The sequence below is a fragment of the Zootermopsis nevadensis genome, unplaced genomic scaffold, assembly GCF_977971745.1.
Source record: "Zootermopsis nevadensis isolate Lab colony 2312 unplaced genomic scaffold, Znev_1.0 Znev_ptg000003l, whole genome shotgun sequence".
Classification (NCBI taxonomy): Eukaryota; Metazoa; Arthropoda; class Insecta; order Blattodea; family Termopsidae; genus Zootermopsis; species Zootermopsis nevadensis.
Genome location: NW_028259135.1, coordinates 5,120,700 through 5,135,397, shown reverse-complemented (window position 1 = coordinate 5,135,397; position 14,698 = coordinate 5,120,700). Strand labels below are relative to the sequence as shown.

The 14,698-nt window shown below is 38.5% G+C and overlaps 2 protein-coding genes across 3 annotated transcripts in view; one reads left to right on the top strand and one right to left on the bottom strand.

The window, feature by feature from the left end:
- Window positions 1-14,698, top strand: part of LOC110839576 (uncharacterized) — a 146,112-nt gene that overhangs the window by 13,622 nt on the left and 117,792 nt on the right. The gene's annotated exons all lie outside the window — the stretch shown is intronic.
- LOC147874897 (uncharacterized) lies at window positions 2,636-10,329 on the bottom strand. 2 transcript variants are annotated; one of them, XM_087340510.1, is made up of 4 exons: window positions 10,036-10,329; window positions 5,715-5,799; window positions 4,636-4,663; window positions 2,636-2,866 (listed from the first exon to the last, which is right to left on the bottom strand). In XM_087340510.1, exons 1-3 carry the CDS (start codon window positions 10,138-10,140, stop codon window positions 4,638-4,640), a joined length of 216 nt encoding a protein of 71 aa, XP_087196636.1. In that variant the 5' UTR covers window positions 10,141-10,329; the 3' UTR covers window positions 2,636-2,866; window positions 4,636-4,637. The 2 variants fall into 2 exon arrangements, with proteins under 2 accessions (XP_087196636.1, XP_087196629.1); XM_087340503.1 differs by lacking the exon at window positions 10,036-10,329 and adding an exon at window positions 8,198-8,405.

Below are 14,698 nucleotides of genomic sequence, written 5' to 3'. Positions count from 1 at the left end.
CTAACCCACTTTTCAAAATTTGTACTGTTCATCTGACAATGGTAGTCGCCACTTGCCGAGCCAGCTTTATATTTCGGTCACGCACCTTGAAGGAAACCAGCACGCGATCCAGCGTGAACCATAATCAGTCTTTTTCCAGCATTTCCATCAGAGCATACCCCTTTAACTTTTTGAAAGTTAAATTGCTGTCTACCCAGCTTTCATCTAGGTAGAATATTTGTCTTCCTTCATTGCGAAGCGTCTTAATATTCACTAAATACCTCCCTCGCCAGTTTACTATGTCCGGCCTTTCAATCAAAATCTTGCGTTTACTTAGACATTTCTTCCACTTAAACCCTTAGTTATGTAAAATCTTCCGTAGAGAATCAACACCTCATGGAAAGCCAATTTTTTGTTTAATTATGGGCAGTAGCTTTGGGCAGCTTTGTACTTTCTTCTGTATTGCGTAAAATTTTGCACAGTCCGCCTTATCACTGACATGTCAAAGGAGTCCTTGGTGACATTCCTATCAGTAGGTCTAGGCCGGTGTTTCCCTGGCGTGTGTAAAGGATATATTCCCATTGGAGATATAACATTCTATACATTAGATTATCAGTAGCCAATATTCGAAAATACTTCATTAAGTTAGTCTTCTAGTGAATAGTAACACCCCCTAATAAGAAATTCCTTCAATTCCTTCTTAAACTGATTGTTATTTCTTATTTGTTTTATTATGGTAGCAGTTTGTTATAGAAGACACAACCTGCTACTGACGGTTTACTATTATATTATAAACTTCTAACTTATATACATATTTTTGATAGTCATTATTATTTCTTGTGTTATATGTATGTACTTGTTTGTTTACAGTGCAGACACACTTTTCTTTCGCATATAAAATGGTTTCTTGAATGTATAACGAGTATATTGTTTATATTTTTAAATGCCTAAAACTATCTCTGCATGATTCCTTTCGTTTTAAACCTGCTGTGTAGTTAATGCCCTTTTTTTGAAGAGTAAAAGTTCGTCGAGTGAGTACTTTAGCAATCTGTCCCCCATACGACGATTCCATAAGACAAAAAAGGGATAAATAAAACCATAATACAATATTCTTCTTTCATTTAGATTAAGTATTCTAGAGAGTCTATTAATTTTAAATAGGTTATGGCTAATTCTACTACACATTCTTTAAATATGTACTTCCCAACTCAGGGTGCAATTAATCACAACCCCCAGGAAGTTAGTACTTTTTATTTTAACTATTTACCTGTTCTTTATTAAAATTTTTAGATTGCTTTCCTGCCTACATTGTTTTGTCCAGAAAAGAATGTAATGTGTTTTAGTTGGGTTTATAGATAAATTATTTATTTCAAAATATTCCTCTATTAAGCCTGTATTGTCTAAGGTTACTTTTTGGAGTTCATTTATACCTTGACCAATATTCAATATTGATGTGTCATCAGCGTACATTATTATTCTGCCTTGTGTTAGATGTTTAATATCATTTACATATAAAATAAAAAGTAATGGACCAAGGACAGAACCTTGAGGAACTTTATATCTAACTGGAAGGCTACTTGACAAGTATTCTTTCATTTGATTGTTTCCTACATGTGAGACTTTTACTTGTTGTGTTCTGTTTGTGAGATAGGATTTGGTTAGCTTTGTGGTGTGCCACGAACTCCATATGAGGATGTTATGTTTAATACAATCAAATACTTTTGATAAATCTAATAGTACACAATTGCACTTTATTTTATTATTCAGATTTTCAATTATATTTTCAATGATTGCAGCAATTGCATCATTTGAAGATTTATTTTTCCTAAATTCAAACTGAGATTTATTAAGTATATCGTGTTTATCTAAGAAAGAAATTGGCTGATTAGCTATTATCTTTTCCAGAACCTTTGAAAGAGCTGGAACAAGAGTAATTGGTCGATAATTGTTTGAATCTTCTTTCGTCGCTTCTTTGTAAATTCGTTTAACAACTGATTTTTTTAATGCAGATGGGAAGATGCCTTCTTTAATTGATGCATTGATCAATTCTAAGGTACACATTTCTTTAATAAATAATTCTATTTGTGCTCTGACATGTTCTACATTCTTGGCCTGGGAGTATAAATTATCTTATTTTATTCTAACCCCCATTTAATACTGAGACAGTGCAAGACGCTGCAACGGGGCCGACGTCTTCGAAGGTGTTTGATTGGTTGGTTGCATCACACCCCCGTTAAATTTTTAAGGCTCGGTTTAACATTTCCAGCAAGTTATTTCTTACGCAGGAATGGCTAAACATTCTAGGGACGATAGCCTACTCTTGTGGTGGACTCCGCCCTCACCTTCGTGTTTGGCTTTCTTGGTCCAAGGCCTATTTGACAAGTGAAGTTTAAGGCGTACATGAAGGTGAGATTTGAAGCGGCGGCCAAGTCAAATTTCTAATTTTTTACGTCCCGAAGAAGGAAACGACGTTCATTGTCTCAACCAATGCGCTTCGGGCTTTGTGGGATATGTATGTCGCTTTCTTATTTCCACAGTCACGCGAGAAGACGCTTCTGTAGGTAAAACTTGGGACAAAGGAAACCCAGAAAAGTTAAACGTGGCAAGGGATAGGTAGTGCACATATCAACAGCCGAGCCAAGAGAATAAATTAATGTATTTGTATTCGCTTCTATGCTTTTATTTGTCAACATACACAAATTAACTTCACAGAATTCGGTCGACAAATTGCTTTAATTTCACACCGACACTTATTAACCATAGGAAGGACAAGCACATTTAAAGTTTTTGCAAGTGCCTGCATTATATTCCAGCTCGACACACCCTTCGTCGCACTCTCCGGACAAGGGAGGTTCCTCCTCTAGACAGTCATAGATGCCGTCAATTGCTGTTGGCAAATGGAAAATATACATTAAGGCTTTTTTAAAATGTTAAGTAGGCAGTGGGGAAACCAAAACTGTTGTCAGAACTGTTTGGTTAGGCTAGATAATGTTAACATAGGTTAGGTTAGGTTAGGTTAAGATAGGGTAGGCTAAGTTAAGTTGGGTTAAGCAGGGCTTAGAATTTTTTGCATATTGAGAAAAGGGTAACGGGAAGATGATGTGTGGATTTTGTGTAGTCCAGATACTCTTGGCACTGCCAATAAGGGTGAAAGTGATTCATTATCTTTTACATTGTTGGGATTTTTTTATTAACTATGATTGATTTAGACGTTTCTACTTACGTAGGATTTGAGGTTCTCACGACTGAGTCCAAAAATGGCTGTCGTCTGGAATGACCGCGCCGTGTATTTGGTGGAATTTTAAAACGTTTCAGAGGTTCTTGCTTTATGACTCATCGCCCTAATGATGGAGGCAGCAGGGACCTCTGAAACGTTATTATACTTCTGCCATACCACAAGGCGCGACAAACGAGAAAACAACCACCACCCATCATTAGGCTAGTGCTGATTGAAGACGAAGGACTGGAGCGAGATGTTTGTTTGTTTGTTTGTATGAGTTCATTTATCAGCCTGGATAACTTTGCTAGTGACGTAACTGGCCAAACAGTGGAATCCCATTATTGGCGAAGGAGTAATTTCTGTGATCGCCGCCCGTTGTTTTCCGAGGTTTAGCGCGACATAAGCGTCAGGAGACCACCCATGAAAATGTGTTTCAGTATTTAGAAGGCCTTGAATTTTAATTACATTTATCATTTGGACGTTTTCGTTGCTTTATTTCACCAAAACTTTATATTGATCTGTGCGTCAATGCGTTAATTTGAAAGCCAATAACTTCTTTGAAAATCGTTCTGTGGTGACGTAGACTGGATTGATCGGGCGAAGATGCATTTGCGAACTTTTGTTTGAATGGTAATGAACATTGTGGTTATATAATACAACAGAATTTCTTGATCAGCTGAGGACTGCAGCTCAGTTAATTGCACTAAGAAGTACAGACTACGTTTACGAAGCCATCTCACGGGCGGACATAATCGTTCGTACGTAAGTTAAAATGAATACACAGTTTGTATTTCATTGTGTGATTTTTCGTTTGTGTCGTCGTGTACCTTCCTTCCTTTGTTTTGCATCACCCTGTCCTAACATTAGCTTTTCCCCCATCAGAGTGTGCCCTTGTCTCCTCCTGTACTTCTGGTTTGTTTTCTGGCTTAGAAAGTTGGGGGGGGGGGCAACCAGCTGACACAGGTTCACGGGTCTCGTTTCCTGATTCATTATTCTGTTCTGTCATTAGTTTACATTTTGATATGAATATGAGTTTTGTTTTTATTCTGCTAATAAATAATTTTCTGATTTGTATTTTGGTCTATAAATGATAAGTTTGTAAAGGGTTTCAACTTTTATCCCAGAAGCGCACACAAATGCCAATTTTATTAAATCACACTTCCGCTTTATGTAAGATACGAACATTGACGCACAAGTAGGTGTTTAACATGCATTTGAAACTTATGTAATGTATTAAAACGGGGGTATGTGTGGCCACTCATCGTTAAAAATGTAGTTTCTGGATCAAACAACGTAAAGCGATCGAAAAGGCCGCTTGAGACCGACTCCTGTTGAGTCGAGGTACATCACACTGCAGTCAGTTACACGGTTGTAGGCTTAATTAGTTATTGCATTCTTCTGGATTATAATAGAAAATAATAATGAACTTCACTTACGCCTACGTATGGCAGGAACATGCGGCTTCTGAAACAATAAACGTCTAATTTTCAGAATATCACACAAATTTGCATTTGGAATGCAACACATTTAGCACTAGACATTTATCGAAAGTCATTGCAGGGCGTCATAGAGTGATGACAGACCCTCGTGACAAAGGAAGTTGATAAACTTCATCTTCATTTGGTTTGGTATTCTTAGATTACCTAATGGAGTACACAAAGCACATGTAAATAGGTGAGACTTGAGGTTCTCACAGTGTTGAGTATGAAGATTTCCGTCTTCTGGGTTGTTGCTCTGTGTTGTATGGTCCATGTTAATAACGTTTCAGAGGTCATACTGCCTCCTTCATCAGGGCGATGAATATCGTTATAGCCCTGATGACGGAGGCAGTATGACCTCTGAAACGTTGGTTAATATCGACCAGACTACACAGCGCAACAACCCAGAAGACGGAAATCTTCACATGTAAATAATTCATGACTTTTCATTATGAAAAAAAGTTGTCAGTGGAACCACGGTTCCGGAGAATTTGACGTAAATACGTCTATACGGAAAGGAAGTTTATATATTGGCTTTATTCTAAACATTTCCTTTATACCCGCTTTACAATTGAGTAAAGTTTGATTAAGACTTTGCTTATTTAACTTGAATTAGTTACGCTTAAGATGGGTCTGTGGTGGCTGAATGTAATGTAAAGTAATGTAATGTAATGAAATGTAAGGTAAGGTAAGGTAATGTAATGTAATGTAATGTAAGGTAAGGTAAGGTAATGTAATGTAAGGTAATGTAATGAAATGTTTTATAGGTAACAACAATGCTAAGTAAACAGATGACGTTTCCTTGGTAACAATAATGCCGAGTGAACAATTGACGTTTGCTAGGTAACAATAATGCCGAGTAAACAATTGACGTTTCCAAGGTAACATAACAATGCAGTTACACTTTTTCGTTTCACTTTTTGCCGAATGACACTGACCCGAAAATATAGACGTATTTACGTCAAAAACACATTACTGAACGCTAAGCTTTTGACGCTGGACAGAAAGTATATTTTGTAGATTAAGGCTTTGCTTACCAGCATTACCGACATAAAGCAGCACAGAAGGACAAAGCATACGAAAATCTTCATTTCTGCGGCCTTGAAAATGAGAGCGAGGGACCTGTAACAAAGGGAAACATTCCACATTGTATCTAATGGGCCGTGCAATGGCTCATGCGGCCAGTCACTGGCAGAGTGGTTCTGAAACATTGTTTCTTTCTGAGTCCTTCGTTTGGACCACACAATATCTCACCGCTGCTCCGTAATTTCTCGTGCATCATCCGAGGTCTGGACAACGGGTTCCTCGGAGGCCGCGTTTCCACACAGACAGATGTTACCCTGCTGTCCTGAATCTGCCTGTTGTATGCTGATTACAGTGCCGCCACTGTGGTCTAGGGGTCAGAACGCTGGGCTTATAATCCTGGGGTCCCGGGATCGATATCCGGCGGTGCCCGGATTTATAACTTGCGGCATTACGAAGATTATTAGTGAACATTATTAGTCTAACATTAGACTGAACTTACGTTACAATATTTCGAAAATTACAAAATTTGTAAAATCTGCTTTCAGAGTTGTTAGACTTCACTGACTTAAAACGCACAATTTTCCCGAAATTAAACGTTTCTCAAAATCGAAATGTATATGAATTCAAAATGATCGAATTTTTTTTGCATAGTGCTGTCTTAATTTTTAAAATTACAATATTTGAAACTTTAAAATTTATGTTCGCACACCTGGAAAATTTTAAAACTTCCGAACAAACAATTTTATAATAAGGAATGGAACAAAATTTGAAACGAAATAATGTTTTAAAATATTAAGTATGTATTCATTTTCAGTTTAAAGGTCCGAAAGTATTTAGAATTGTAATAGCGAAAAATCATTATCTAGTCAGTTCTCATATTCGAAATTTAAAGATTTTAAAATTGAAATCTCAACATTCATCGCAATCTAACAAACTCACAATTTTATAATTTGTATTTTTTTAGGAAATTGAATTTCCTGCAGATTAAAAGGTAGAAGATCTTGTGAATGAATGTTTCATGCATCTCAGATTTTTCCAACATTTCAAAAGTCTCATAATATTGTAATTTTTCAATGTTTCAAGATTTCAACATTTCCAAACATTCAGTTTAATTAAAACTAAAACAAAAAGTTACAGTGGAACTACGGTTCCGTAGATTTGACGTAAATACGTACTTATCCTCATTCCACAGGATTGTTTGCTGTTGAGCTAGCAGCAATTCTACATCACTTGACAGTTCTATGTCTGTTCATTTATTTTCTTCTTCAGTAGTTTGTTGTTTTTGGAAAAATGCATCGTTAATTGTAATCTTGTAATGTTTGTACAATGGAGTATTAATCAAATAAGTAAGCCAACGTTTTATTGTATCTTTCTTCATAGTTTATGGAGTCTTTTAGCTTCAATGTCAATGTCAACAAACTAACGCAACAATAGATTTCTTAATAATTCTTATTTAAGATAAGTACCTGTGATATTGTACGAGCCGGGATAGCTCAGTCAGTATAGTGACTAGCTACGGGCTGGACCACCGGGGTTCGATCCCCGACGGGGGCAGAGGATTTTTCCTTGAGCCTCTGCGTCCAGACCGGCTCTGGGGCCCACCCAGCCTCCTATACAATGGGTACCGGGGTCCTTTCCCGGGGGTAAAGCCGGCCGGGGCGTGATGCTGACCACTCATCCCCATCTAGTGCCGAGGTCAAGGAAGAGAGGAGCTATACCTCCACTCACCCCAATCGCCTACATGGCGTATAGCGGGACAAACTTTACTTTACACCTCATATTGTAAAACGTTTTTAACAGCACAATATTATATACTCAACGACGCACTACTTCTACAAGCGATTCACAACTCAGCTCTTTCCGCAATAAAGAAGGCGGATTGTTGACGGCAGTAATGAAACACAACAATGCCGAGATGACGTTTCCTAGGTAACATAACAATGCATGCAAGCTGACCATTGTTGTCAGTCCATATTTACAAATTGTTGATATTTCCTAGGTGACCATCTTACACATTTTCCTGTCACTTTTTCGTTACACTTTTTCTTGTCACTTTTTCGTAACACTTTTTTGTGGAGTCACTCTTCCATATAGACGTATTTACGTCAAAAATTAGAAATTATCAGAATTTTAAAACATCCACAAGTTAGAAATGTCCGAAATTCTTGGACAATTTGAAATCAAACTTTAATTCACAATTTCAAATCATATAATACTAAATTCGGCCAAGGACAGGATCCCGTGGAGGGCTTCATTTAATTCGGTCATGAACTTTGGGTTCAGTAAACCATCTAGTTAGTTAGTTAGTTAGATACTAAATTCAAATTAGGCATTTAACATAACCCACACTTTCTCAAGAGGAAGTGAAGATATAGACTAAAGTAATATGACCGAACATGTGTTAATGTGACCTAATCTAACCTAAAGTAACCTGACTTAACCTATCCAACTTAAGCTTACACAGACTGAGTTGTCCTAACCTGATCTGACCTACCTGGAGTCAACAAAACCAAACAATCTTAACAGCACTTCGTCAAATTGTCCACTTCCATCAGTAGGAACAAGTATTACCATAATAGCCACTATAAATATTAGAAGAAAGCTCATGAATTGTCGAAAAGCTAACAAGGGTAAGAGTGTTTACGTGTCTGAAAATTGTAAAGAATTTCGAACTTCCTAGTTCCTGTTCTGGCTACCAGAGTGCAGTACCATTCTGCCTCAGTGGAAGCCCAGCATTCAACTTTCATCATCCGCCATTTTGTTCGTAGAATATTTAAAAGTACGATTTTATGGTAGTCCGCAATAGCACATCCTTCGTACCAAACTCAATCGCAAATTTTAAAGTTGCTCTGGAGTTGAATTATTCGGACGGACGGACACGCCGAATCCATAATGAATTATCCCCTTGCAGTTAATGCATGGAACGCAGAATGAATATAGTGAGAGGATGAATACGAAAACACAGACGGAAAAAACTAATAATAAGAAAAAGTGCAGAACGTGAAAAAGAATCAGAAATGACGAGCAGTTTGTAAGTCGAATATATATGTATTTAAATGGAACTTGCAGAACTTCGAAGATTGTGTTAAAAGAACTTCAAAGTATAATGAATTCTACACAAAGTGTTTCTGCATTACTTGTAACTAATTTGAGTGCTTCTTCTATGCACGATAAAAAATACAAACGAAAGAAGTAAACATGTTTATTTACATATTGGTTTGTGGTCAGTTTGTCTTTGATTTACGTCCCATAAGATCTCCTGACTTAAACCCGCCTGGTTATTACGTATGGGACCATCTTCAAAAAGCTTTGTCTTCTGCGACAGTGAATGACGTAGCCGAACCAAAAGAGGCGGTTGACGACTAATGTGAGTCGATTCGTAAGACGTTTCGTCGGAATGTAGTGCAGCCATCTTTGCTTGTGAATTACGGAACGTGAAAATAGTTCATTTTTGTGCAAATATCACTGTTACTTTAGAAGGGAAAATACTGTCTTACCTGTGGCGTGAGATGCAAGATGTCGTGCGTGAACAACAGACGTTCTGGTGGTTGGTGGTCGTTCGCTCGCCTTATATTCACAAATTTATCGTTTGAGGTCGCCATATCTATGTAGAATAAGGTTATGGTTTCAACAGGACGGGGAACAATAAACTTTATCATTCTCTGATTGTATACAACCTACCGTCGAACTGTTTTCGCTCTCTCACATGCAGTCCATTTCTGTGGTAATTTATCATAAAATATTTTACCTAAAATATTGATAAAAGATTTTCAATTGTGCGGAAGGCAACTTCATTGTTTTATAAGTGATAATTTTGTTGATGTTTTGAAAAGTCCTCGCTTATAATTTATTGAATATCGAAGTCCTACTTCCTATCACGCGTAATCTTTGAATGCTCTCACACGTTGCTCGTGTGAGCAGCTCACGAGAGCTGATGCGACATCTGGGGACAGAATCCCCGGCAAAATTTTTAGTGTCCTTTCACACGATTTTCGGTGGACCTGTTAGGCAGACTCTTGAGCCCCAACTAAACATGTTTATTTACATATTGGTTTGTGGTGAGTTTGTCTTTGATTTACGTCCCACAAGATCTCCTGACTTAAACCCGCCTGGTTATTACGTACGGGACCATCTTGAAAAAGCTTTGTCTTCTGCGACAATGAATGACGTAGCGCAACCAAAAGAGGCGGTTGACGACTAATGTGAGTCGATTCGTAAGACGTTTCGTCGGAATGTAGTGCAGCCATCTTTGCTTGTGAATTACGGAACGTGAAATTAGTTCATTTTTGTGCAAATATCACTGTTACTTTAGAAGGGAAAATACTGTCTTACCTGTGGTGTGAGATCCAAGATATCGTGCGTGAACAAAAGATGTTCTGGTGGTTGGTGGTCGTTCGCTCGCCTAATATTCACAAATTTATCGCATAAGGCCGACATATCTACTTACGGTTTCAACAGGACTGGGAGCAATAAATTTTATCATTCTCTGATTGTATACAACCTACCGTCGAACTGTTTCCGCTCTCTCACATGCAGTCCATTTCTGTGGTAATTTATGATAAAATCGTTTACCTAAAATATTGATAAAAGATTTCCAATTGTGCGGAAGGCAACTTCATTGTTTTATGAGTGATAATTTTGTTGATGTTGTGAAAAGTCCTCGCATATAATTTATTGAAGATCGAAGTCCTGCCTCCTTTTTTTTATTTAGTGTTCTGTCTTACGACAGGTCCATATGAACAGGATCCTTCCATCCTTTTCTCGGACTGGGACCTGTTCATATACGTTCTTGGCAGATGATCCAGAAGTGGTTTGCCATTGCCTTCTTCTGTGTGTGAATGGAGTAATTGTTGGGATGCCACGGAGAAACCGGGGAAGCCCCCTGAGGAAAACTCCTTGTTGCCTAGACCACGGCCTTGCCCAACACAAGTTATAAATTCGGGCACCGCCGGGAATCGAACCCGAGACCCCAAGATTACAAGGCCAGCGTTCTAACCGCTAGGCCACCGTGAGATCACACGTAATCACGCGTAATCTGTAAATGCTCTCACACGTTGCTCGTGTGAGCAGCTCACGAGAGCTAATGCGACATCTGGGGACAGAATTTCCGGCAAATTTTTTAGTGCCTTTTCACATATTTTCGGTGGACCTGTTAGGCAGGCTCATGAGCCCCAACGAAGCTCTTCCCGCATCCATTAATGACCTCTGAAACTTCGGTAAACTTCTACCAGACTGCACGGCATTGCAACCCAGAAAACAGCCATCTTCAGACTCAGAGCCGTGAAAATCTCTAGTCGTACTTAATTTCTGGTTTGGTACCTGTCAATGAGCAGTCAACTGACGTGAAAATAAATTTTCTTTATCAACACTGACTCTATGTATCATACATGTATCCGCCGGCTTAACCACAAGAATTCATAAATACACTTTATCCAGTAAAGAAACCAAACTAACAGAAGACAGAAGTGATACATACATACTTATGTAACATCCACAAACGAGGATCTAAACAGAAAGATGTGTTTTGGGCCGATTTCCTCGTCGTCTTCGAATGTATGTGATATTGCACTAATATATTTTGACGTAAATACGTCTATATTGAAGGGTCATTCCGCAAAAAAGTGTTACGAAAAAGTGTAAGGAAAATGTATAAGATGGTTACCTTGGAAACGTCGTGTTTACTCGGCATTGCTGTTACCTAGGAAACGTCATTGTTTACTCGGCATTATTGTTACCTAGGAAACGTCATCTGTTTACTCAGCATTGTTGGTACCTAGGAAACGTTACATTACATTTCAATAAATAAAAGTTTTCAGTGGAACCACGGTTCCGGAGATTTTGACGTAAATACGTCTATGCGGAAAGGAAGTTTATATATTGGCTTTATTCTAAATATTTCCTTTATACCAGCTTTACATTTGAGATGAGTTTGATTAAGACATTGATTATTTAACTTGAATTAGTTACGCTTAAGATGGGTCTGTGGTAGCTGAATGTAATGTAATGTACGGTAAGGTAAGGTAATGTAGTTACGCTTCAGATGGGTCTGTGGTAGCTGAATGTAATGTAAAGAATGTAATGTAAGGTAAGGTAAGGTAAGGTAAGGTAAGGTAATGTAATGTAAGGTAAGGTAATGTACTGAAATATTTTATAAGTAACAAAAATGCCGAGTAAATAGATGTTCCTTAATTAACCATTATTGTCGATTTGTTGATAAACAGATAAAGTTTCCTAAGTAACCATTGTTTATTTGTTGATAAACAGATGACATTTCCTAGGTAACATAACAATGAAGTTACACTTTTTCGTTTCCCTTTTTCGTAACATATTTTCGTAACACTTTTTCGTAACACATTTTTGCCGAATGATATTTCATTACATTACTCGGTATTGTTGTTACCTAGGAAACGTTACATTACATTTCATTACATTACATTACTTTACATTACATTCATCTACCACATACCTTCTTAAGCGTAACCAATTCGTTAAATAAGCAATGTCTTAAACTTTACTTAATTGTAAAGCATGTATAAAAGAAATATTTAGAATAAAGCCAATATATTGTAACGTGGATTTGGTAATTACGACCTTGATTGTCAACCCTTGATTTATTCACGTCAAATTAAATCAGTTACAGAGGTCTGCACTTACAGTCAACTCTCTACTACAACAACAGTATCTGAGTCTCTGTTCTCTGCTCTCGACGCGCGAACACACACTTTCGCAATGTCCTTCGAGCCTATCTGCTTCCCCGAGCTCGGCGCTCTTCACATACGCAAACACATCGTCCCGTAGCACCCTCACTGGACACACGCTGGCCCCTCAGCCGCCACAGTCCTCGAAACCGGTGCTCTCACACGCAGCCGACCTGTCCTTACTCAGCGCCACACCAGACCTCTCGTTGGCTCCACTCACTCGACTCCACCGCTGTCCGCAACAGCATATCGCTTGCAACTCACTTCTCCTACATCCGATTCACAGCTCAGCTCTTTCCACACTCACTCCAAAGCCGATTGTTGACGGCAGTAATGAAACACAACAATGCCCGTAGGACTTCGTATAGCATCTAAAGATGCAGACCTGACAGCCTGGAAGTCAAGCGGCCCCTATCCTCCAGCGCGAGTCTGCTGCACTCACGGCAACACGTCACAATATAAACTTCCTTTCCGTATAGACGTATTTACGTCAAATTCTTCGGAACCGTGGTTCCACTGACACTTTTTCTTTCCCTTGGCGATGAGGCATTTTGCTCTCACTCAGTACCTCATGAGACCTTTCGCACGAGCTGTTACAAGAAGAAGAAAATGACAAGTTTAATTGTGTAGACTAGGGGTGGGGAACCTGCGGCCCTCTTAAGTGCGGCCTTTTGACTGAATCAAAATTTTACAGAACAAATCCTTTTATTTTTATTAATACATGCTGCAACCAAATATTCAAATGCTTTCCAACAAAAAGCAGACATAACAAAGTCATTAAAAGATTAGTTAACTTTAAAACCAACAAATAGTTTTTATTTTTTGAAATTATTAAGTACATAGTAGTTAGATTATTACAAAATAATGTACATTTTTAAGTGTATCTAATTGAAGTTTCTTGACTGCGGCCTTATTTGATTACAGTTAATTAATGTGGACTTCCAACATGAAAAGGTTCCCCACCTCTGGTATAGACTGTCTCGGACTAGATTGGTAGTGGAATGTTCTTTCGTTAGCATAGTCACAAAATTTCGTTTCAGAAAAGGCAATTGAGACAAATGTAGAATATGCCGTCCATGTATGGTTCACTAGAGGCTAGTAGACAGGTGGGGCTAGAAGTGAATTCAGAAAGAACTAAGTTCATGTTGGTATCTCGTCGTCAGAAGACAGGCTGGCAGAATTATCTTAGGGTGGCTAATAAATCCTTTGAAAGTGTTGCAAAGTTCAAATATTTGGGAATAACAATAACAAATCAAAATGATACTCATAAGGAAGTTAGGAGGAGATTAAATTCCGGAAATGCTTGCTACTTCTAACTAACTAATTAACTAGACGGCTTACCGAACCCGAAGGTTCATCACCGAATTAACCAAAGCCCTACACCGGACCCTGTCCTGGGCCAACAAAGTCCAGTTTCCTTCAACTCCTATCTCCCATCTCCTGAGATTATCCTCCCATCTACGTCTAGGTCTCCCCAGCGGTCTCTTCCCTTCAGGCTTCCCAACCAGTACCCCGTGCACACCTCTTGTCCCATCCATGCGCGCTACATGCCCAGCCCATTTCATTCTTCTCGACTTAATCACCCTGACAATATTAGAGGAGGAGTACAGATTTTTAAGCTTATCATTGTGCAGTTTTCTCCACGCCCCATCGTCTTCCCTCTTAGGCCCAAATATCCTCCTCAACACCCAATTCTCAAACATCTGCGATCTGTGTTCCTCCCTCTGAGTGAGAGACCATGTTTCGCACCCATACAAAACAACAGGCAAGATTATTGTTTTGTACACTTTAATTTTCAGGTTCTTAGAAATCAGACGGGAAGACAAAATAGTTTGAACTGAGAGGTAGCAAGCATTTCCAGAATTTAATCTCCTCCTAACTTCCTCATGAGTTTCATTTTTATTCGTTATTGTTGTTCCCAGATATTTGAACTTTATCACACTTTCAAAGGACTTATTAGCTACCCTAAGATAATTTTCCCCGCCTGTCTTCTGATGACGAGATACTAACATGTACTTAGTTTTTTTCTAAATTCACTTCTAGCCCCGCCTGTCTGCTAGCCTCTAGAAAAACTTCTGCGTTTCTCTTTATTGTATCATATCGTCCCCCAATAAATTAACATCATCAGCATATGCCAATAGCTGATGTGTCCCATTCAATTGCAAATCCTCCTGCCTATCTTGGACTTTCCTGATGGCATATTCTAGCGCAAAGTTAAAGAACAAGGGAGACAAAGCATCTCCTTGTTTTATACCGTTCTTGATGAAGAATGTCTCATACATATATTTACCTACTCG